The sequence below is a fragment of the Hyla sarda genome, chromosome 8 (genome assembly GCF_029499605.1).
Source record: "Hyla sarda isolate aHylSar1 chromosome 8, aHylSar1.hap1, whole genome shotgun sequence".
Classification (NCBI taxonomy): Eukaryota; Metazoa; Chordata; class Amphibia; order Anura; family Hylidae; genus Hyla; species Hyla sarda.
This window is the reverse complement of record NC_079196.1, coordinates 39,192,052-39,217,176: the sequence shown is the minus strand read 5'-3', so window position 1 is coordinate 39,217,176 and position 25,125 is coordinate 39,192,052. Positions and strand designations below refer to the sequence as shown.

At 45.8% G+C, this 25,125-nt stretch overlaps 1 protein-coding gene across 5 annotated transcripts in view; it reads right to left on the bottom strand.

The window, feature by feature from the left end:
• Window positions 1–25,125, bottom strand: part of PKP4 (plakophilin 4) — a 332,003-nt gene that overhangs the window by 226,680 nt on the left and 80,198 nt on the right. For all 5 annotated transcript variants that reach the window (XM_056535034.1, XM_056535032.1, XM_056535035.1 and 2 more), the window contains exon 2: window positions 3,550–3,683. In XM_056535034.1, coding sequence (XP_056391009.1) covers window positions 3,550–3,678 — 129 coding nt within the window. In that variant the 5' untranslated portion in view covers window positions 3,679–3,683. The remainder of the gene's footprint in view (window positions 1–3,549; window positions 3,684–25,125) is intronic.

Here is a 25,125-nt window from a genome sequence, read left to right as displayed (position 1 = left end):
AAATCTGTTAAACTTTTGGGCACCAGTTGATTAACCCCTTCAGGACGGAGCCCATTTTGGCCTTAAGGACCGGAGCGTTTTTTGCACATCTGACCACTGTCACTTTAAACATTAATAACTCTGGAATGCTTTTAGTTATCATTCTGATTCCGAGATTGTTTTTTCGTGACATATTCTACTTTAACATAGTGGTAAATTTTTATCGATACTTGCATCCTTTTTTGGTGAAAAATCCGTAAATTTGATGAAAAATTTGAAAATTTAGCATTTTTCTAACTTTGAAGCTTTCTGCTTGTAAGGAAAATGGATATTACGAATACATTTTTTTTTGGTTCACATATACAATATGTCTACTTTATATTTGCATCATAAAATTGATGAGTTTTTACTTTTGGAAGACACCAGAGGGCTTCAACGGTCAGCAGCAATTTTCCGATTTTTCACAAAATTTTCAAACTCAGTATTTTTCAGGGACCAGTTCAGGTTTGAAGTGGATTTTAAGGGTCTTCATATTAGAAATACCCCATAAATGACCCCATTATAAAAACTACACCCCCCAAAGTATTCAAAATGACATTCAGTCAGCGTTTTAACCCTTTAGGTGTTTCACACGAATAGCAGCAAAGTGAAGGAGAAAATTCACAATCTTCATTTTTTACACTCGCATGTTCTTGTAGACCCAATTTTAGAATTTTTACAAGGGGTAAAAGGACAAAATTTTTACTTGTATTTGTAGCCCAATTTCTCTCGAGTAAGCACATACCTCATATGTCTATGTAAAGTGTTCGGCAGGCGCAGTAGAGGGCTCAGAAGGGAAGGAGCGACAAGGGGATTTTGGAGAGTACGTTTTTCTGAAATGGTTTTTGGGGGGCATGTTACCTTTAGGAAGCCCTTATGGTGCCAGAACAGCAAAAAAAACCCACATGGCATACCATTTTGGAAACTAGACCCCTCAGGGAATGTAACATGGGATAAAGTGAACCTTAATACCCCACAGGTGTTTCACGACTTTTGCAAATGTAAAAAATAAATAAAAAATTTTGCCTAAAATGCTTGTTTTCCCCCAAAAAATTTATTTTTAAAAAGGGTAATAGCAGAAAATACCCCTAAAAATTTGAAGCCCAATTTCTCCCGATTCAGAAAACACCCCATATGGGGGTGAAAAGTGCTCTGCTGGCGCACTACAGGTCTCAGAAGAGAAGGAGTCACATTTGGCTTTTTGAACGCAAATTTTGCTCTGGGGGCATGCCGCATTTAGGAAGCCCCTATGGTGCCAGGATAGCAAAAAAAAAACACATGGCATACCATTTTGGAAACTAGACCCCTCGGGGAACGTAACAAGGGGTTAAGTGAACCTTTATACCCCACAGGTGTTTCACGACTTTTGCATATGTAAAAAAAATTATTTTTTTTTTACCTAAAATGCTTGTTTTCCCAAAAATTTTACATTTTTAAAAAGGGTAAAAGCAGAAAATACCCCCCAAAATTTGTAACACAATTTCTCCCGAGTACGGCGATACCCCATATGTGACCCTAAACTGTTGCCTTGAAATACGACAGGGCTCCAAAGTGAGAGCGCCATGCGCATTTGAGGCCTAAATTAGGGATTGCATAGGGGTGGACATAGGGGTATTCTACGCCAGTGATTCCCAAACAGGGTGCCTCCAGCTGTTGCAAAACTCCCAGCATGCCTGGACAGTCAACGGCTGTCCGACAATACTGGGAGTTGTTTTGCAACAGCTGGAGGCTCCGTTCTGGAAACAGTGGTGTACCAGACGTTTTTCATTTTTATTGGGGAGGGGAGGGGGGCTGTGTAGGGGTATGTGTTTATGTAGTGTTTTTTACTTTTTATTTTATTTTTTGTGTTAGTGTAGTGTAGTGTTTTTAGGGTACAGTCGCACGGGCGGGGGTTCACAGTAGTTTCTCGCTGGCAATTTGAGCTGCAGCAGAAAGTTTGCGGCAGCTCAAATTTGCAGCCGGATACTTACTGTAAGCCTCCGCCCATGTGAGTGTACCCTGTACGTTCACATTGGGGGGGGGGGGACATCCAGCTGTTGCATAACTACAACTCCCAGCATGCCCGTTGGCTGTCGGTGACTGCTGAGAGTTGCAGTTTTGCAACAACTGTAGGCACACTGGTTATGTATCACGGAGTTTGTGACCTAACTCAGTGTTTCACAACCAGTGTGCCTCCAGCTGTTGCAAAACTACAACTCCCAGCATGTACGGTGCATGGTGTACGGTGACTGCTGAGAGTTGTAGTTTGCAACAGCTGGAGGCACACCGGTCGTGAAACACTGAGTTAGGTAAAAAAAAACTCTGAGTTTCACAACCAGTGTGCCTTCAGCTGTTGCAAAACTACAACTCTCAGCAGTCACCGACAGCCAACGGGCATGCTGGGAGTTGTAGTTATGCAACCAGCAGATGCACCACTACAACTCCCAGCATGCACTTTAGCTGTTTGTGCAAGCTGGGAGTTGTAGTTATACAACAGCTGAAGGTACACTTTTCCATAGAAAGAATGTGCCTCCAGCTGTTGCAAAACCATAAGTCCCAGCATGCCCATAAGGGAATGCTGGGAGTTGTGGTGGTCTGCCTCCTGCTGTTGCATAACTACAGCTCCCAGCATGCCCTTTTTGCATGCTGGGAGCTGTTGCTAAGCAACAGCAGGAGGCTGTCACTCACCTCCAACGATCCAGACGCTGCAGGTCAGTCCCGCCGCCGCAGCTGCTCCTGGGCCCCGATCCCAACAGGGGCGCCGGGGATCGGGGTCCCCAGCACCGGGGGTCGTCTTCCCGCACCCGCTCACGTCCTCCGGAAGAGGGGCGGAGCGGGTGCGGGAGTGACTCCCGCAGCAGGCGCCCTGATTGGTCGGCCGGTAATCCGGCCGACGAATCAGGGCGATCGTGAGGTGGCACCAGTGCCACCTCACCCCTGCAGGCTCTGGCTGTTCGGGGCCGTCAGAGACGGCCCCGAACAGCCAGTAATTCCGGGTCACCGGGTCACCGGAGACCCGATTGACCCGGAATCGCCGCAGATCGCTGGACTGAATTGTCCAGCGATCTGCGGCGATCGCCGACATGGGGGGGCATAATGACCCCCCTGGGCGATATGCCGGGATGCCTGCTGAACGATTTCAGCAGGCATCCGGCTCCGGTCCCCAACCGGCTAGCGGTGGGGGCCGGAATTCCCACGGGCGTATGGATACGCCCTCGGTCCTTAAGGACTCGGGATTCAGGGCGTATCCATACGCCCTATGTCCTGAAGAGGTTAAAAAAAAAAAAAAAAATTATGTTTTCCAGTGGAGTACCCCTTTAAGATCCCCTGAGTAATAGAAGTCAGTGGAAATTATATAAATATTCACCTTCATTGGAAAGTAAGTTAATACCATAGCCCTTTAGGTACTTCCCGATAGATCCGCCGTATGCCCTGGGTGTGTAATGTGGCGTCTCCACCCACGGCCATGATGCTACCACCCACAAGGAGACAAGAACCGTACATGGACTCTACACAGAATGGCGTTTATTCTTCACCACCATAAATACTAACCTGTTCTTTTACAGATGCCAAAATGTTTGTGGCTGTGGATTCGGGCTCCATGCTTGTGGTGGGGGGAGCATCCTGAGGGGCTTTTGGTAGCCCCTCCTCCATCATGGAAGTCTGTTCTGGAGCTGGCATGGCACCTACAAAAATTAATAATGTAATTAAAATTAAAGACAATAAATATATATTCTGATATTAACATATTACAAAAAAAAATAATAATAAATAGAAAAAAATAATAATATATATATATATATATATATATATATATATATATATATATATATATATAAACATTTTACAAAAAAACTTTTGCAACATTTTGGGATCTCTGTGTTTTCCTAACAAACAAGTCACGTGTAAAACTATTATCTGGAAGGAGAAGTGAGCAGTTCCCCTGTGTTTCCACTTGTCGTACAGCCTACGGTTTCACGCTTTCCAGGATTAGAGTGCACGCTCATTGCTGGGCGTTGTCTGCAGGTAAACCACCTGACCTAAGATTTCGGCTGGCTGTCGGGACTCGTCCTGTCATTTACACAACAAGCAGAACGATCAGCCGAGGGAACAAGAACAGAAGCCATTACTGCAGCCGCTGTAAACCCACCACATTGCGGATAGTCTGGCGTACGTGGAGGAAGTGTATAATTATGCGCTGAAAGCTGTGTTATTACTGGTAATCAACGCCACAAAGAGTACGAAAGATCCCGGCACAAATTCCCTTCGGAGGGACTATACGTTCAAGTGCAAACTCAACGATATACAAGCAACCCTTTAAGGCAGTTGCAGGTCCGTTGTCTCATAGGTGGTGCTACTACGTGTACAGGTATAAGCAGGCGATGATAAATCACCACAACAAAGTAGTAAATTGGAGCACTCACCAGGCCACGGAACGTATCGCACCTCCTGGCGCTTCGTCAGGCCCCTAAAGGGGCCTGACGAAGCGCCAGGAGGCGCGATACGGTCTGTGGCCCGGTTGTTTGTACTCGTACCTGTCTGAGACCTGGGGAGTGCCCCGATATACTACTTTGTTGTGGTGATCGGTGACATCATCAGAAGCATGTCAATGCGCGCCACCGACCACAATCGCCAACACTTACCTGTCTGATCTAATCCACAGTATGCCGAAGCCCACAGGGTTTTCACATAGAATACTGCACTTTGTTGGTTCAGCTCCATAACTGCCATACACTTTAGAACAAGAGGGCAGCTGCAAGGTCACCTCTCTACATAGGCAAAAGGAGACCCCTATTTTTTTTAATGGGTGAGGGTCCCATAAGCAACATAGGACAAATTCTTCAGATGGGAATACCCTTCTCCCTGCGGCTCTCAGGCACATCGAGGGAGAGCAGAGAGCCAACAGAGCCAAAAGCAATGTACGGTATGTTCAGCAGGAGAGCCAGCTATGTGAAGAAGTTACACAGACTCTACCGAAAAATAGTGCAACATTTTTAAGGACAAACTATTTAGAAAACTGCTTATTATTGCACTTAGGAAACAAATGAATGAGAATTCTTCACAAAATGTGTCAAAATAGAGTTCAATGTTATGCTTGAGCCCAAGCAAGATAAGGACTTAACAGCCTGTATACAGGGGTATAACTAAAACAGTTACAGACGCTGTCACATTTAGGCCCAGTAGCCTAATAGCCTAAAGGGGCACATTAGTCGTTGTGTTACACAAGTATATCTAAGCATATTATTCTTATGCTCAGACATCACTTTGCGCATTGTGGCCCTGATTTGTGGCCCTGAGCTGAACGTAGTTTTCTATGTGGGCTTTTTTTCCCCCAACATATTTTTCCACGGTATTTACTAGGGATCGACCAATTATCAGTATGGCCGATATTATCGTCCGATAATCACGATTAGAGATGAGCGAACTTACAGTAAATTTGATTTGTCACGAACTTCTCGGCTCGGCAGTTGATGACTTATCCTGCATAAATGAGTTCAGCCTTCAGGTGCTCCGGTGGGCTGGAAAAGATTGATACAGTCCTAGGAGACTCTTTCCTAGGACTGTATCCACCTTTTCCAGCCCACCGGAGCACCGGAAAGCTGAACTCATTTATGTAGGATAAGTCATCAACTGCCGAGCCGAGAAGTTCGTGACAAATCGAATTTACTGTAAGTTCGCTCATCTCTAATCACGATTTTGGGCATTATCGGTATCGGCAATTACCTTGCCGATAAGCCGATAATGCCCCCCCCCCCCTTTGCCTCCCCCATCCCCAGTTTTATAATTACCTGTTCCCGGGGCCCACGCTTCTTCTTGCTCCTGCTGCGTCCTGCGTTACACTGTGCGCAGTGACGTGACGTGCGCGATTTGACGTCACAGTCAGTGCGCACAGTGACAGTTCAGGGGGACGCCACCGGAGCCAGATGTAGAGTGGACCCCGGGAACAGGTAATTATAAAACCGGGGATGGAGGAGGCAATGGGGCCGGGGCGGTGCGGCGGGTCAGGGGGGGCCCGTCGCGGTGCGGCGGGTCGGGGGGGGGGTCGCGGTGATAGGTCTCAGGATCCCCGGACAGGCAGGAGGAGAGAAGCGGGTGGCGGCGGCCTATGGCACCGCAAAAGCCACTGCAGTGCATTGATTTAAAGCGCCCACTTTAAATCAATGATCTGCAGCGGTGTCGCGGGGGGATAAATAGCCGATAACTTATACTGATATTCCGGTATAAGTTATCGGCTACCTGCCCTAACCTCCACCGATTATCGGTATCGGCCCTAAAAAAACGATATCGGTCGATCCCTAGTATTTACTAATGTTTCCTTACATTTTTGACTGTTTCCTATTTTTTTTCCTTTATTAACACATGCTTTGATCTGTTGGGATTTCCTCAGCTCAAATCCACCACATTTTCTGTCAAAACCTTAATAAATATGTTGGGATTTTTTGTAAATGTTGGGGACATGCCCCCTTATTTGTAACCATGCCCCCTTTCCCAGGAGGCCACACCACTTTATTGGGTTTTCAGTAAAATGGAGAGTTGGTTGGGTTTTTATTTTTTTGCCGCAGACGGAAATTCTGCCGTACAACCCCAGAAAACAGGTAGGGTTTGTAATAATAAATCAGGGCCTGTACCTGCATAGTTACACACGTGACATCACAGTTTGAATTGTTCCTACTCTATGACACTACAGTGTTTATTGTCTTAACACTTGTTACATTGTGTGCACTGTCCCTTTACTGTGATATCACCCAACGGACCCCATTACAGTCAATGGGGTCCGTAGGGCACAGCTGGTGCCTGATGTGCAATAGTTCCACTGCAATGAAAAAAGAACAGAAGGAGCAACTCTGGTGAGCACTGCCCTTACACTTGTGACATCATTGTGCACATAATCCTTATACTGTGTCACTGTTGTCTACTGCCCGTAACGTTACTGTGTGCATTGTTCACGAGGTGGAATATTGTTGTGTGCATTATCGTATTCTGTAACAAAGAATCATCTCACAGAACACCGGCACTAAAAAATTTGATGTTTTCACTTCAAAGAAAAACACGTATAAAATTGCACATTACCGTGCTGTGACCGACTCTCGCCTGGTTGTACTTTTACTGAACCCTTTTTCTTTATGGAACGAGCGTAACTACCCTATGAGAGGCGACGAGACACAAGCCTCCAGACGTTCTCAATACACAGCCACACGCGGACCCCATAACCCTCACACCGCCAAAGGAGTCATCCGACCGATTAATCTGTCAGATTGTTAACCTAACATTCGCCTTCTCATGCTCCATGTGAGACTCCGATTTTCTACAGTAATTGGCAGTAACGTTTATTTAAACTGGCAAATCCGTCCCAGAAGTGGAGGCGTAAGTCTATGGGCAGAAGGGTCTTTATACTCCATTATTAATATGCAACGTATGACCTTTGTAAGAGGGCCGGTAGCATAAATCGCCATTCTAGCCGAGCTATCAAAAGAGCACTCCGAGAAAAACGTACACACAGTATGTATATTGGTCCCACAAAAAATGCACAACAGATTTCCATAGCAACAGGAGATCCACAACCAATCCCACTTCTAGAAGATTACACAATCTGAGATAAGTCTTGTATATGACGGTAGTTTAATTCGCAATTAGCATATAGGAAAATGCCTGTTGGGAACTGTGTTCCGAAAATATTGATTGATTTAAAGGGGTTCTCCGGTGGAAAAAAAAATTTTCTGGTGCCAGAATGTTAAAAAGATTTGTAAATTACTAATATTAAAAAATCTTAATCCTTCCAGTACTTTTTAGCTGCGGAACACTACAGAGGAAATTATTTTCTTTTTGGAACACAGAGCTCTCTGCTGACATCACGAGCACAGCGCTCTCTGCTGACATCTCTGTCCATTTTACGAACTGTCCAGAGTAGGAGAAAATCCCCATAGAAAACATATGCTGCTCTGGACAGTTCCTAAAGTGGACAGAGATGTCAGCAGAGAGCACTGTACTCGTGATGTCAGCAGACAGCACTGTGTACCAATAAGAAAAGAATTTCCTCTGTAGTATTCAGCAGCTAATAAGTGCTGGAAGGATTAAGATTTTTTAATAGAAGTAGTTAGGGATCGACCGATATCGTTTTTTTTAGGGCCGATACCGATAATCTGTAGAGGTTAGGGCCGATAGACGATAACTTATACCGATATTCCGGTATAAGTTATCGGCTATTTAACCCCCTGCGACACCGCTGCAGATCATTGATTTAAAGCGGGCGCTTTAAATCAATGATCTGCAGTGGCTTTTGCGGGGCCATAGACTGCCGCCGCCGCCACCCGCTTCTCTCCCCTACCTGCTAGGGTAATCCGGGCCATCCATGGAGGGTGGTCCGGTCTGGGCTGTCCTTCTCCGGCGGTCATCTTCTCCACTCCGGGCAGGCTCCGGCCTAGTACGCTGCATAGACGTCGGTGCGCAGCGACGCACCTGACGTCACGGCGTAGCGGCATCTATGCAGCGTACTGGGCCGGAGCCTGCCCGGAGTGGAGAAGAAAACCGTGGGAGAAGAAGACCGTGGGAGAAGAAGGACAGCCCGGACCGGACCACCCTCCACCCGGAACGCCCCCGGACACTACATGAAGGAAGGATGGCCTGGATCACCCCCATTACGGGTAAGTTTAATTTTTTTATTGACTCGGAGGGTGGGGGAGGGGCCCGACCGGTATAGCGGTATGGGAAAAAATCCATACCGGTATACCGCCTAGCATCACGGTGGGTCGGGTGTGCTGTGCGGCGGGTCGAGGGGGTGGCAGTCGCGGTGCGGTGGGGGCGGTGCGGGGGGCGGGGCATTATCGGCTTATCGCCAAGATAATTGCCGATACCGATAATGCCCAAAATCGTGATTATCGGCCGATAATATCGGCCATACCGATAATCGGTCGATCCCTAGAAGTAATTTACAAACCTGTTTAACTTTCTGGCACCAGGTGATTTAAAAAAAAATAAATAAAAAAGTTTTCTCCACCACACAGCCTTAAAGGGGTACTCCGGTGGAAAACTATATATATTATTTATATAGTTTTCCCCCGGAGTACCCCTTTAAGGCTGTGTGTTGGAGAAAACAGTAGGGCATCTCCAGTACAAAACGCCAGATAAAATAGGGCAGCGTGCTTTACCCTCTTGACCGTGAAATGTCGGGCACCCAACGGACCCCATTACAGTCAATGGGGTCCGTAGGGCACAGCTGGTGCCTGATGTGCAATAGTTCCACTGCAATGAAAAAAGAACAGAAGGAGCAACTCTGGTGTGAACTGCGTCTTAGGATCTTAATAGAAGTCCTGAGTCGCCATGTACACAAGTGCCCATCTAAACCGTATCCGGTTTCATTGCCGGACTGAAAACAGCGGTCTGCCACGGATTTTAGTCCAGCAATAAAACTACAGCCATACTGCACAATCATGGTGGGAATTCACCCAAAGCGCGATGGTAAAAGCCCTTTCGATTCTCATACACTTTGCTGCGACTGTAATACACTGTTTCTATATTGTAGAAACTTATGGCTGTGACTGTCGTGACAGGATTTCCCCCCAAAACTGGAAAGTATTTGCGGAATATTAGTTTACTTTCGTAGGAGTCAGTTGCCAAGGAAACTCCCATCCACATAGCTTCTGGCAGCGTAAAACAGACTTCGATTTCTTAATAGTCTTGAAAATGTAGGCATTGGAGATTTCATAGAAGTTTGAGAGACTTTTCAGGGTGACTTGCACTTTTAACCACAAGAGGAAACCACAAGTCCCACATGCGGAGTCATGAGGTAAAAAACAACACCTCACAGCTCTAATTACTGACTAAAAACAAAAACAGTGACCCACACAACAGTGAGGCAATGGGACAAAAATATATGTGAAGTAACAGAAGTCAAAAACAAAAAAAAATACAGATTATTTTTCTGAGCAATAATCTGTGTCTGAAATCACTGTGATGTTTGACGAGGAAAAAAAATAAAATAATCAAAAAATTCTCATACATACGTTCACACTGATTTGTTTTCAGTCTGCGCATAATTCAGCCAAAAGAATGAACATGTTAATTCTTTTGCGATTCGATTTCCGCCAATGTAATTCCACAGTGTGAATGGGTCAATGGAAGGTCTGTTCACCGCAATGTAAGACTTGTGCAGCGGAACCTCTGATCTGAATTCTGCGCAGAGATTTTGTAGTGTGAACACTCCCTTAAGGCTGGGTTCACACTCGATGCGTATATTGTTTATGCCCGAATTGGCCCAAAAAAAAAAAAAAAACAAGGCCGCGATCTGTAAAGAATGGCTGCATTTTTCGGGAATATCTGCATGTAAGATTCAATACGAACTGAAGGTTTTACGCTGTGTGACTCCCGAGAAAAAAAATGTATCCCCTAAATCATCAGATGGAAGGTAACTGACTGTTTTAAGATTTTACAATAAGAGAAAGGGGGGGGGGGTGTATAAAAGGAAACAACGACCGCGACATCCCTCACATTCATGAAATCATTACTATAAGTCAGTGTCTTCCAACCATGGTGCCTCCGGCTGTTGCAAAACTACAGCTCCCAGCATGCCCGGACAGCCTTTGGCTGTCCGGGCATGCTGGGAGTTGTAGTTTTGCAACAGCTGGAGGCACCCTGGTTGGGAAACACTGCTATAAGTGCTTGTTCACACAGGCGGCTTTAAATTCCGTTAGAATGAGGACAGACTTTCCACTGCAGATCTTCAGTAGAGGGATTTCCGCTGCAGACCCAATTGACTGAAAATCGGATCTGCGACAGTTTTTTGGCAGTGGAAAAATCCACAGCGGAAAATCTGATGCAGAGGAATCTGATTCCTCCTGTATGTTGCGGCCTCCAGCGCTGAAACTCTATACTGTATCCCTATGCCCAGGCTGCAAAAGATAAACCAAATAAACTTTAACGCACCTTCCTACGTCGGCCTCACACTCTTCCTGGGGACGGGAACGTCTTAAAGCCGTCAGCCTATCACCGGCCGGCTTCTTACATGACAGTGGGCTCAACCTATCACCAGCCGTGGCGAAACATTGCTGCAGCCGATGATAGGCTGACGGCTCTCCGACGTTCCAGTCCCCAGGAAGCAGGTCCGGATCGACAGGGGAAGGGGAGTTAAAGTTTATTTTGTTTATCTTTTGCAGCCCGGGCATAGGGATACAGCTTACAGTATAGAGTGTCAGCGCCGGCGGCCGCAACAAAGCGGAGAACGAGGAGGGCAGCGCTTGCGGGTGACCGGGGGGGGGGGGGGTGTTGGGGTCAGAACAGTGCTCGGGGGTCACATATGATTAGTTGGGGGACAGCGCTAGGTTGACAATTCATTCATTCCCGAGGGGGAGGGGCCCAACCGGTATTGTGGTATGGGAAAAATTCATATCGTGCAGCACAAAAATTTCGGTATTCGGTATGCAAATCCCTTTTCACTAAGGATATGCGCTGTGGTACATAATCCCAGTGTGATTTGTCACTTATTCCAGTCGTATTGCTCAGTAATGCGCATCAGAGATGGGAGAAGGGAATTAGTCCCATTTATTGAGGCTGATCGCCGTCCATTAACAGAAAAAGTCTAAATCGTCAAAATATGCGACAAATCACGTTGGCCGCTGAATTTCTGCTGTGTGTTGCATGCCATATATATTTCCCCTAGGGGAAATCACTCGGTGTGAACATACCCTAGATGAATCGCGGATCTGCCATGATTCCGGGGCTGCCACCATCTTCCTTCACGTGTGTAATTTTCTTAAATGTAACTAGAGATGCGTTGGCAAAGTTACAGCCTATACATTCTCCGTGAGCCGTCTTCGTAAATAAACCAACATCTATAAGATCCGCTGCAGCTGACACGGTAACATTTAAGTCTCCGCGCTGCAGTGCGATGCCCTTTCATGCAGCAGTGCCCAGCGGACCAGAACAACAGGAGAGCAATTAATAGCATTGCAAACAAACCGGATAATATTGCCTGACCTTTTGTGTCAAGATCAGCTGAATACCATGTTCTCCAAGCTCGGGAACATTGCTAAGGAAATAAGTGATGAATTCACATTCTCCTCAAGGCCTCAACGCTGAACAGGTAAAGAAGTTGTCATTGCGGCATCGACTAATTAGATATCGCCAGGGTTGCAGATGGGTTGTGTATTAATATGCGCAATAGGAAGAAAAGGCCATACACAAAATAATAAAAATCTTGCGAAATCAATTTGCTGCATGTATTGGGCCCTAAGCAACTTAATGCATAGGCCGCAGCTCAGGAGAAGCATTACATCACAGGCAAAACCAAAGCAATTCAGCAAATAACCTTAAAGAGCCCCTGCCTCTCACTGAAACTATCCCCTGTGTTTCTTTTCATTCAAAACCCCCTCTTTCCAACCGATTTATTGTCTTCTTGGCTGCTCATTCAGCTGTCCTAGTGTGAGGGAGGAAGGGGGGCGTGGCCCAGCATAGAGGCTGTAAACACAGCAAGGCATCTCTGAATCTTCTCCTCTCTGTTTACAACTGCATGTGCAGAGAGAATAAAGATCAGAGCTCAGATAGTAAAATAAATGAGGGCATGCAGTAAGGCAGAGTCAGGAGTATGCCCTGCTGTGCTATGAGCACAGTGCTGGCTCCTGGGAACAATGCTGAGCTTGTCTGTGTCCCGGCTGCATGTGTGTGTATGGTGTGTCCGAAATGCAAAAGACAGTCTAATAGAAGCAAGGCTTGGGGCCATTACAGGCCAATAATATCCTGATGCATTGTATTCCTAGTAAATTTTACAGATTCTTAATGAACCTAACCTAGTAAAATTCATGAAGTAAGTAATGGTCAAGGGCTCCAGCCAAGTTGTTCTAAAGTAAATGCAACAGGAAAGAAAGAACACTAAGAATTTATCAGTCTGTGCTCCGCAACGCTAAAGGTACGGGGGATTCAGAAATTCAGCAGATGGCTTGTAGGCAGCAGATGTTTGGACTCCCACAAGTGGAAATTGTTGTTACGGAACCAATACTAAACATCCTGAAACTAAAAAGCAATCTCCACTATGATGTAGATCAGTGGTCTCCAAACTATGGGCCTCCACATGATGCAAAACTACAGCTCCCAGCATGCCCGGTCAGCAGTTTGCTGTGCATATCAATTGTGCAAAGGTGGGAAATTCGGAAATAGGGCTCGACTTCCAGACGACTGTCAAGCAAGCAGGGACAAGGAGGGGAGGGGGAATGAGGTGCCAATTCAGTCCTCAGTATTTTGAGGGGTATTCCACCCCTAGCGATCTTATCCCTTATCTACCGACAGGGAATAAGATGCCTGATCACGGGGACCACCGCGATATCCCTGCTGCGCCCGGCGTTTGTTTAGAGTGTTGGGTGCAGCACCGGATGCTTGTGATGTCGCTGCGTGCAGCACCCAGCTCGTGACATCACAGCCATGCCCCCTCAACGCAAGTCTACGGTAGGGGGCATAACTGAGTCATGCCCCCTTCCATAGACTTTCATTGAGGGGGCATGGCAGTGACCTCACAAGCCTCCATCCTGCATCATTCGCTCCATGTGCCGGATGTCTGGGGTGCCGCAGCCAAGATCGCTGGGGTTCTCAGCAGAGAGAAGATGTCTAGGGGTGGAGTACCCCTTTAAGAGGCTTGGGAATGCCACTTTACACCACAGAATAAGTGTTTAAAGCGTCCTCCCGAGTCCTGTCTCTCTCCCGACAGAATAGGTCAGCGGGAAAGGAGGAACAAAATCTGCTGCACACATGAACATTCAGCCTGGCCGAGCATGTATGTTGGATGGGGTATTTTGGGAAACAGCATTCATTAACCCCTTAATGACCAAGGACGGTACTGCGGTCCTTAGCTCACAGGAAGTATATTTATGTCCTGTACATGACCGCGAGCATCGGAGAAATGTTCGGATCACGCACGGGTCCCGGCTGCTGATCGCAGCCAGGGACCCGCCGGTAATGGTCGACATCCGTGATCGCGCGGATGTCTGCCATTAATCCCTCAGATGCTGTGATCAATACAGATTACGGCATCTGCGGGAGTGCGGTCAGAAATTTGGACGATCGCCCGCAGCGCTGACACGGCAATTCCGATCATCCAGAACGTCGCACAGAGGTCCCCTCACCTGCCTCCGCCACCTTCCCGAGCAGAAGATGACCGATAACACTGATCAGCGCTTTGCTATAAATAGTCCCCTATGGGGACTATTAAAGTGAGAAAAAAAAAAAAAAAAGTGACAAAAAATTTTAAAAATCCCATCCCCCAATAAAAATTTAAAATGCCCCTTTTCCCCCCTATTTTACCACCATAAAGTGTAAAAAGAACTAATTAATAACTAAGTAATAACTAATTGGTATTACCGCATGCGTAAATGTCCGAACTATTAATATATAATTGATCCCTTACGGTGAACAGCGTGAAAGTAAAAAATAAAAAACACAATTGCTGCTTTAAAAAAAATAAAAAATAAAAAAATTTATTAAAAAGGTTTATACACACATGTTATCAAAAAGTACAGATCATAGCGCAAAAAAGTGAGCCCTCATACCACCGCTTATACGGAAAAATGAAAACGTTATAGGTCAAAATAGAAGGATTTTAAACGTACTAAATTTGGTTAAAAAGTTTGCGATTTTTTTTAAGCGCAATAATAGAAAAGTGTGTAATCATGGGTATCATTTTAATCGTATTGACCCACAGAATAAAGAACATGTCATTTTTACCGTAAATTGTACGAAGTGAAAACGAAATCTTCCAAAATTAGCAAAATTGCGGTTTTCTTTTTAATTTCCCCACACAAATAGTATTTTTTTGGTTGCGCCATACATTATGGTAAAACGAGTGAAGTCATTATGCAAGACAACTGGTTGTGCAAAAAACAAACCCTCATACTATTCTGTGGATGAAAATAAAAAAATAAAAAAAGTTACGATTTTTCGAAGAAGAGGAGGAAAAAACAAAAATGCAAAAACAAAATTGGCCTGGTCCTTAAAGGGGTACGCCGGCCCCGAGACATCTTATCGGATAGGGGACAAGATTTCTCACCGTGGGGGTCCCAATGCTGGAGACCCCCGCAATCTTGTATTCGCCACCCACCTGTTTGAGCTGCACACCGCGGTGCCAGCTCGCAGACAGCCGGGTGGCGACCACGGGGGTGGAGTATTGTGACGTCATGACTCCACCGCCGCGTGATGTCATGCCCCGCCCCCGCTATGCAAGTCTATGGGAGGGAGTGTCACGCCCCCTCCCATAGACTTGCATAGCAGGGGCGGGGCGTGACGTCACATGACGGCAGAGTCGTGACGTCACGATACTCCGGCCCCCGTGGTCGCCACCCAGCTGTCTGCGAGCTGGCACCGCGGTGTGCAGCTCAAACAGGTGGGTGGCGAATTCAAGATTGCGGGGGTCCCCAGCGGCGAGACATCTTATCCCCCATCCTTTGGATAGGGGATAAGATGTCTCAGGGCCGGAGTACCCCTTTAAGGTCAAAATGGGCTTGGTCCTTAAGGGGTTAAACGTATTGTTTGTATGCCCAGCTTTTGGCTCCTTTAAGTGGGAAGGGCAGGTTTACAACACAGATGTTGCACAGTGAACAGTAGTCACCACAAACCTGACTCCCTGCTGAAAGATGGGAGACGTGCCAGCAGAACACGTTGCGTTTAGTCCTAAACCTCTCGGACTCTTAGCACAGAGCCGCACCTTACTTATAAGACCTGTGTTATGTGTCTTGTAATGAGCCCAGCTAAACCATAACACATAACACGACCGTTCGGGTTTCTCATTACAAAATATATATATTCTCTCTCATCCAAAATAAAAACAAGGAAATTTGTCTCTCCCTTTTTCCCTTAGACATTTTCCATTAAAGCGGCTGTGAGAAGGACATTGATTGATCACCGCCTCGCAGATACATGTGATGGTTTACTACAGATAAACGGAGATGAAGAAAATACAACGCCTTGCATAAAGCCGCGTCAATCGAGCGAACATCTCTTACATTTCCCCAAAAATCTGACTATGAGAAAAAAAATTTCACACACAGTGGGGATTCTCAATTTCGGATCTGGCGCGTGTGAATATATATGTTGTTTTTGCTTTATTTCACCCCTTAGGGTATGTTCACACAAGCGGGTTGTTAGCAGTGCAAAATCTGCCACGGCCTGCATTGGGGTCACCGTAATCCTGCTGCGGATCTAGGCTATGGAGCTTCCACTACTGAAAATCTGCAGTGGGGAAACAAGCCCGCAGTGGTGGAAACTTACCCAATGGGTAAGATCACACAGCACATTTTTCTGTATATATTCTGCAGCTGATGTTGGCAAAAAGTCTTAAAGGGCACCTCTCATCAAATAAACTTTTGATATATTTTAGATGAATGAATGTTGAATAACTTTCCAATAGCATGTTAATGAAAAATATGCTTCTTTCTATTGTATTTTTCCCGATCAGTCCTGTCAGCAAGCATTTCTGACTCATGCTGGAGTCCTAAACACTCAGAGCTGCCAGCCTGCTTTGTTCACAGCCAAACAGGCTGTGAACAAAGCAGGCTGGCAGCTCTGAGTGTTCTCCTTTGTGAACAAAGCTGACTGGCAGCTCGTAGTGTTTAGGACTCCAGCATGAGTCTGAAATGCTTGCTGCCAGGACTGGTAGGGAGACCCCTAGTGGTCATTTCTTCAAAGTGGAAAATTAAATAGAAATAGTGGAAAATTAAATATTTTTTAATAACATGCAATTGTAAAGTTATTCTGCATACATTAATCTATAAATATATCAAAAGTTTTTTGATGAGAGGTACCCTTTAAAGGGGTACTCTGCCCCTAGACATCTAATCCCCTATCCAAAGGAGGGACCCCGCAATCTCCCTGCTGCACCCGGCGTTCGTTTAGAGCGTCGGGAGCAGCGCCGGAGGCTTGTGATGTCACGACCGTGCCCAGTCCATGACATCACGCCCCCTCCCATAGACTTGCATTGAGGAGGCGTGGCTGTGATGTGTAGGAAAAAAAACATACAAAAACAAACTATACTTCCCTACCTCCGGTTGCCCACTGTAGCTACTGTTCTTCTAGCCCCCCATTGCTCATCTCTTCAGCCTGCTTCCAAGACGAGCGCTTTGCTTGGAGCAGGATCTGTATATGCTCAACCAATAACGGGCTGTGACAGGACAGCTCTGCGGCCGGTGATAGGCTGAGTGTGCGGGTCCCGCCTCTAACGCTTGTCTCGGACGCAGGCTACAGTGACGGGGGACCAGAAGGTAGATAAATGGTTCTTTATTTCTTCACAGCACTGGAATAAGCATCGCTCTAACAATGGCCACAGCAGGAGGACCTTTGTATTTCATGGCTCTCACGATTTTACAGAAGCAACTAAAAAAGCGAAATAAAAACTTAACCTGCTTTTTTTTTTATAAAGAGATGTCCTAATAAACGTTTGTTAGGGACTACAGTGGTGACTCAAGTTACAATATTAATTGGTTCCAGGACGACCATTGTATGTTGAAACCATTGTATGTTGAGACCAGAACTCTATGGAAACCTGGTAATTGGTTCTGAAGCCGCCAAAATGTCATCCAAAAAAAATAAAAAGTGAGGATTAAAGATAAATAAGTAGATAACTAATACAGATAAAGCAAATCCTTACATATAAAAGTAAGAAAGATCTGCTGGGAGCTGTAATCACTGTCTAGGTCAGTGTTTCCCAACCAGGGTGCCTCTAGCTATTGAAAAACTACAACTACCAGCATGCCCGGACAGCCAACGGCTGTCCGGGCATGCTGGGAGTTGTAGTTTTGCAACAGCTGGAGGCACCCTTGTTGGGAAACAATGGTTTATGTAGAGGACAGGAGCTTCTTCAGGGTCCTATACAGTACACCCAGTGTCCTAAATGGATCCGCCCTTACTTGGTGTCCAAAGGAGCAGCTAACGCCGTCACAGGTAAGGAGTAGTACAGAACTTGTAGTTCCTCCCTGTACTGTAGGGGGCGCTACTAGACACCAGTCAGTGCATACACTTCAGTAATACAGGTGATTTACCAGTAAAATGCCCATTCTGATTGGTCAGTTCCTCCAGTTGTGACAGTTATCACAGATCTGGACTGTCCGTAGCATTGTATGTTGAGTCTGGTTTCAAGTTACAATGATCCAGAAGATACCATTGTATGTTGAGGCCATTTTAAGTTGAGGGATCACTGTATTAAAGCAAGACAATGTTTATACTAAAGAAATTCCTGGGAGAGAAAGATATGTCCACGGGCCCGACCGTAAACTAGTGAAGAACCCAGATCACTAGAACAATAGGTCACAAGTCGGCATGGTCCTGTGATCCGAAGGGATCTAGAGCAGATGAGTAACACGACTGGGCGGGGAGCGGAAGGGAAGACGGCTACATGACAAGACGACAAAAACAAGACACTGTACTCATGGGTCAATTTTTACATATTCTGTGGAGTAAAATAAAACCTTCTTCTCTGTTATTAGCCATTCCAGCTATACATAGTGGTCTCTGATAAATGACGGTAGGGCGATCAGATACAATAGTCTTTTTTTAAAAGATGAAGACGTCGTCGTCAACAACAAGGAAGATTTACTTAAGCGCAGGTATCAAAATACTGGCATTCATGTTTTTATGCGTTTTAGACACTTTTGCACCCCTCTTGACAAGGGGCAAGGCAGAGTGGGTGAGGGGGTTTATACCTTGTGAGAGACTCCGGGCAGCCAAAAAAAAGGTTTGGTTTAGAGGGGTTATAGCAAGATTACAATATTTACACAAGAGGAATAACTGGGTAGGGGGTCTGACCCCTGAGTTAATAGAATTGTAGTGAACATTACATTACACAGTCCTGACCCCAAATCTTTTTACAGTTTCTTGATACATCTGTTCGTTGCCAAAATATAAAAGGGTTTGTATTTCGACTGACAATTCAGGGAATCAGTCAGATTATTGTAGCCGAACTACTAGAATTTTAATGCATCATGTTTTAGTAGTAAATACCAATACCAAGATGTATGAACAGCGTCTTAAAAGGGGTCCTCTGCTGCCCAAGCATTTGGAACATTTTGTTCCGAATGCTTGGAGTGGGTGGTGGGGGTCCTGATGTCACTGCCACACCCCTTGTGATGTCATGTCACTCCCCCTCAATGCAAGTCTATGGGAGGGGGCATGGCACCCGTTACACCCCCCTCCCATAGACTTGCATTGAAGTGCGTAGCGCCGCCCACACCCAAAAGGTGTGCTGTACAGGGATAAGATGTCTAGGGGTGGAGTACCCCGCCGATGATGGCCGCCCCGCCCCCTCCCATAGACTTGCATTGAAGTGCGTGACGCCGCCCACACCCAGAGATCTAAACGAATGCTGTACAGGGATAAGATGTCTAGGGGTGGAGTACCCCGCCGATGATAGCCGCCCGGCCCCCTCCCATAGACTTGCATTGAAGTGCGTGGCGTGGTCATGATGTCACAACCCCCGCCGCCCACACCCAGAGTTCTAAACGAATGCTGTACAGGGATAAGATGTCTAGGGGTGGAGTACCCCGCCGATGATGGCCGCCCCGCCCCCTCCCATAGACTTGCATTGAAGTGCGTGGCGCCGCCCACACCCAGAGATCTAAACGAATGCTGTACAGGGATAAGATGTCTAGGGGTGGAGTACCCCGCCGATGATGGCCGCCCCGCCACCTCCCATAGACTTGCATTGATAGGGCATTGCGTGACCTCACAAGGGGTCATCGCCGTGACGTCACGACCCTCACAGCCCGCACACAGCGCTTGGAACTAAATGTCCCGGACGCTGGGGCAGTGGAGTACCCCTTTAGATAGCAACTGTTTCAAAGTCATCGGTGCATCTGTACAAATGTCCATGCCAGAGAGAACTCAGCTGATAAGCGCAATAAAGATTCTTCTAACCATATAAAGATAAACCTCACAGAACCCCACACACTAGATGTTCTATTCCGGTCCTTCTGTAAACGCCTGAACTCCTTCCTAGAAAGATTCTGCGCCGATATGAGCGGATTTACAATCTCCTCTTAAACGCAGTCTATTGTTCACAGAGCGAGATATTAGACATTTATACGTGCGCCACAGCTAAGCCGCTCACTGCAATTATACTTTATTCGCACTGCAATGTGCGCCTCACCATACAAACCGCGTACCCATGAAATACCGCTCTGACGCCTGGTTCTATTATCAGAGAAGAAAAACATCGGATTTATTTAACTCGGGGATAGAATACGATTTTTCTATTAGAGGAAAGAAAGCAGCGACGCTCTAATAGAACAAAAGGAAATGTGTAGTACTTTATGGCCCAGGCTGGGAATAATACGATCTACACTGAGCAGCCACAACATTAAAGCCGCAGTGACGTAAACGACACGGATTATCTCAGGACAATGGCGCCTGCCAAGGACTGGAATATACAACATGTTCACAAAGTTTTCACACACTTTACTTTCACATTTTGTTGTATTGTGGTCTTGTACTAAAAATAAATTGAAGTTTTCCCATCATTCTGCCATTAAAGGAGTACTCCACTGGCCAGTGTTTGGAACATTAAGTTCCAAACACTGTATGGGTGCTGCGGGGATCAACCACGCCCCCTCGCGACGCCACATCCCCTCAATGCAAGTCTATGCCATGCCCACTCACATAGACTTGTATTGCGGAGGCGTGATGTGATGTCATGAGGGGGTGTGGCCAACCCCCGCTCTGCACACACAGGTTCGGAATTAAATGTTCCAAATGCTGGCCAGTGGAATACCCCTTTAATATCACAATGAATATGTTAAAACAGAATTTTAGAAATTTTTGCTAATTTACTAAAAAGGACAATTTCACATGGTCATACATTTTCAGAGCCTTTGTTATGAACCTTGAAATTTAGCTCTGGCTCCTCCCATATTTCTTGACCATCTCTTTCTGCATCTTCATCTGAGTCACTGGTGGTAAAATTTAGGTGATGGGACATGATATGGAAAGACACAGCCCTGTCTATATAAGGTCTCAAAGCTGACCATGGATATCAGGGCAAGAACGAATTCATAAGGGGGAAATAACTGCTTGTAGAGTTCGAAGACAGGATTGTGCAGAGGCACAGATCAGGAGACAGTGACAAAAAAACATCTGTGCACTGAACGTTCCCACCACACCCTGGCCTCCATAATTCCTTCATGGAAGTGTGGAACTATCAGAGCTCTTCCTAGAACTTGCTGCCCCACCGACCGCCTTATAATAGTCTAAGAAGCGATCTGATTGGTTGCTATGGACAACTGGGCAATTTTTCCTCTGCACAGGTTTTAATAAATTTCCCCCACTGTGTGTAGATGAAAAACTTCAAGAATGTCTACCTTCATGACAGCACTCCACCAATTTGGGCTTTATGGCAGAATGGCCAGAAATGAGCCACATAAAGGCTGACTGGAGTTCAAAAACAATGCATCCAAAGGACTCTCAGATTGTGAGAAACAAGATTCTTTGGTCTGAGAAAACAAAGATTGAACTTTTTAGCCACCATTCTAAGTGTCATGTCTGGAGGAAACCAGGCACTGCCCATCACCTGCCCAATACCATCCCTACAGTGATCATGGTGGGGGCAGCACCATGTCTGGAGGAAACCAGGCACTGCCCATGACCTGCCCAATACCATCGTTATAGTGATCATGGTGGGGGCAGCACCATGTCTGGGGGAAACTAGGCACTGCCCATCACCTACCCAATACCATACCTACAGTGATCATGGTGGGGGCAGCATCATGTCTGGAGGAAACCAGGCACTGCCCATCACCTGCCCAATACCATCCCTACAGTGATCATGGTGGGGGCAGCATCATGTCTGGAGGAAACCAGGCACTGCCCATCACCTGCCCAATACCATCCCTACAGTGATCATGGTGGGGGCAGCATCATGTCTGGAGGAAACCAGGCACTGCCCATCACCTGCCCAATACCATCCCTACAGTGATCATGGTGGGGGCAGCATCATGTCTGGAGGAAACCAGGCACTGCCCATCACCTGCCCAATACCATCCCTACAGTGATCATGGTGGAGGCAGCATAATGTTTTGAGTAAACCAGGCACTGCCCATCACCTGCCCAATACCATCGTTATAGTGATCATGGTGGGGGCAGCACCATGTCTGGGGGAAACTAGGCACTGCCCATCACCTACCCAATACCATACCTACAGTGATCATGGTGGGGGCAGCATCATGTCTGGAGGAAACCAGGCACTGCCCATCACCTGCCCAATACCATCCCTGTAGATTATCATGGTGGGGGCAGCATCATGTCTGGAGGAAACCAGGTACTGCCCATCACCTGCTCAATACCAACCCTATAGTGATCATGGTGGGGGCAGCATCATGTCTGGAGGATACCAGGCACTGCCCATCACCTGCCCAATACCATCTCTACAAATAATATTCCCTTTTACCACCCTGTAGATGGCCCGGTACATATTCATTACTGATTCTCTTGGCAATGTTTGGCTGGTAAACCTAGTGTTCTGGCAACACTGTACACCACAAGCCTACCTGCTAATCCAGTGTATCCCAAACAGGGTGCCTCCAGCTGTTGCAAAACTACAACTCCCAGCATGCCCGGACAGCCAAAGGCTGTCCGGGCGTGCTGGGAGTTGTAGTTTTGCAACAACTGGAGACACGCTGGGCACTGGATATCACAAGACCCCTTTGTCTGGTTGACCTACACAATATAAGTCAGGTGCTTTTAGTCTTACAGCTCGTTGGTGTATAAATATAATCTATATTAGAACAAGAGATTAATAGCTGCACTTCCATAAGCGGCAGGATGCCAGCGACAGCACAGTTCACCGCTCGGAGATCAATAAGAAACAGTTAGTCCTGCCTTTCAATAAAAAGCTGCTTGTTGAGGCTATTATATATACTCCAAGAAAAGAAGAATGTGATTTAAAAAATAAATAAATAAAATAAAAACGTTTTGCAATCGTATTGACAATGAAGCGCTGAATCGAAGATTTTCAACTCAAAAACACGCAAAGCTTTGTTGAGGCGAAAACCGGCAGAAAATCCAAACTTCTCTGGCAACAAAGGGGTTAAAAGGCCCTGACCAATTACGGATACAAAAAGGAATTCACCGCAAGGGGTATGTTCACACTACGGATTCCGCGAGCGGAGATTCCATTCTGGCGGCCGCCACCATTGACGGCCATGCAGTGCTCGCGGATTCCCGCGCAAAGTATGTACTTGTTCTTTCTTTGTGCAGAACATTTTCAGCGGAAGAATTGATGTTTTATTCTTTATTCTTGCGGAATTTTTTCCTGTCACAGAAATAGCACATATAAATAATCATAGGATGAATTTACATTGTATCGACCGTTTCCCTTAAAGGGGCATTTTAGAATATATTTTTTTTTGGGGGGGGGGGGGGGGGGGGATTTCACTATGCTACAGGGGCTGTAAAGTTAGTGTAGTTCTTAATACAGTGTCTGTACCTGTGTTTGATGGCTGGTCCCGAAATTCTTATGTGATCTTTGCACGGATCAGCATACAAAGTGAGGTTTTCCCAGGTTGCAGTGCAGCCCGAAACATTACATCTTTAGTCAGGTGTTCAAAGGAGGTGGATAATCCCTTTTAAAGGGGGATTTTTAAAATCAACTACTGCCAGAAAGTTAAAACAGATTTGTAAATTACTTCTATTAAAAAATTCTTAATCCTTCCAGTACTTATCAGCTGCTGTATGCTCCAGAGTAAGTTGAGTAGTTCTTTTCAGCCTGACCACAGTGCTCTCTGCTGACACCTCTGTCCATGTCAGGAACTGTCCAGAGCAGGAGAGGTTTGCTATGGGGATTTTCTCCTACTCTGGACAGTTTCTGACATGGACAGAGGTGTCAGCAGAAAATAACAACTCAACTTCCTCTGTAGTATACAGCAGCTGATAAGTACAGGAAGGATTAAGATTATTTTAATAGAAGTAATTTACAAATCTGTTTAACTTTCTGGAGCCAGCTGACCTGAAAAATAAAATTGTTTTCCACCGGAGTACCCCTTTACACTAACAGTATCTATAGGCCTTCATTTACCTTAAAGGGGCACTACAGAAAAATACATTTTGGGGGAGTGCATTAGGCATACATGCGCCTTAAATTATCACGTCTCCTGATGGTATAATCCTGCCAATAACCTTAACAAAGCTTCAGATCTGCAGCTTCAAAGCCTGCACATCAAATATGCTCCAGATACTGTACGTGTGAATACGTCCCTTGCAGCAGAGTCCCAATGATCTCAATAGGATTCTGCTGCTCATTGCAAACTATGGAAGTTCTGTAGCAGAACTTTCAACTGGAATCCAGAACACATTAATTCTTTTATTTCCAATGCTTATTTCCTACGCAAAATTAAGTGCGAAATTCCACTGGGGTCCTAGGTTCAAATCCCAACAATGACGACATCTGCAAGGAGTTTGTTCTTACATGGGTTTTTCGGGTAGGTGAATTTAGATTCTGAGCCCCAAAAGGGATCAATTTCAGTGTACAGTTATGTGGAATTTGTGTGTGCTGCCTACATAAAAAATTATATTAAAAATATCTAATTAAAAAAAAAATGTAAATTAAAAATGATTAGATGAAGCATGCAAAAAATTTTTTTTATTAATTCATATGAAACTAACCAGACAAAAGTCCTGCAAGTCATTGTATGAAACTAGAGGTATAGGAGGGCGCCATACACCTCTACGGTACCGTATTACTCAGATGGGATATGGATGCTTAATATTCCCAGGCAGAAATAACCCACCAAAGGGTGCGTTCACACGCTATTTGTTTTTGCGGGTTTTCCGCTGCGTATTTGAAAGTGGGTGGACTCTTCTCGGGTGTCCGTAGCACATTTTCCACGGAGGAATTTACGCTGCGGAAAATCCGCCGCAAGCCCCATAGTAGTCAGTAGGGACTGCGGCGTATTTTCCGCAGCGTAAATTCCGCCGTGGAAAATGTGCTACGGACACCCGAGAAGAGTCCGCCCACTTTCAAATACGCAGCGGAAAACCTGCAAGAACCAAGAGTGTGAACGCATCCTAAAAGTATTTTCGTTGGTATTTGTTGCCAAAAACAGAGAAGTAACATCACAGAAAACCTATATTGGAAAGATTTTTTTTTATCTGTGTTTTGGACCCACTCCAGGTTTT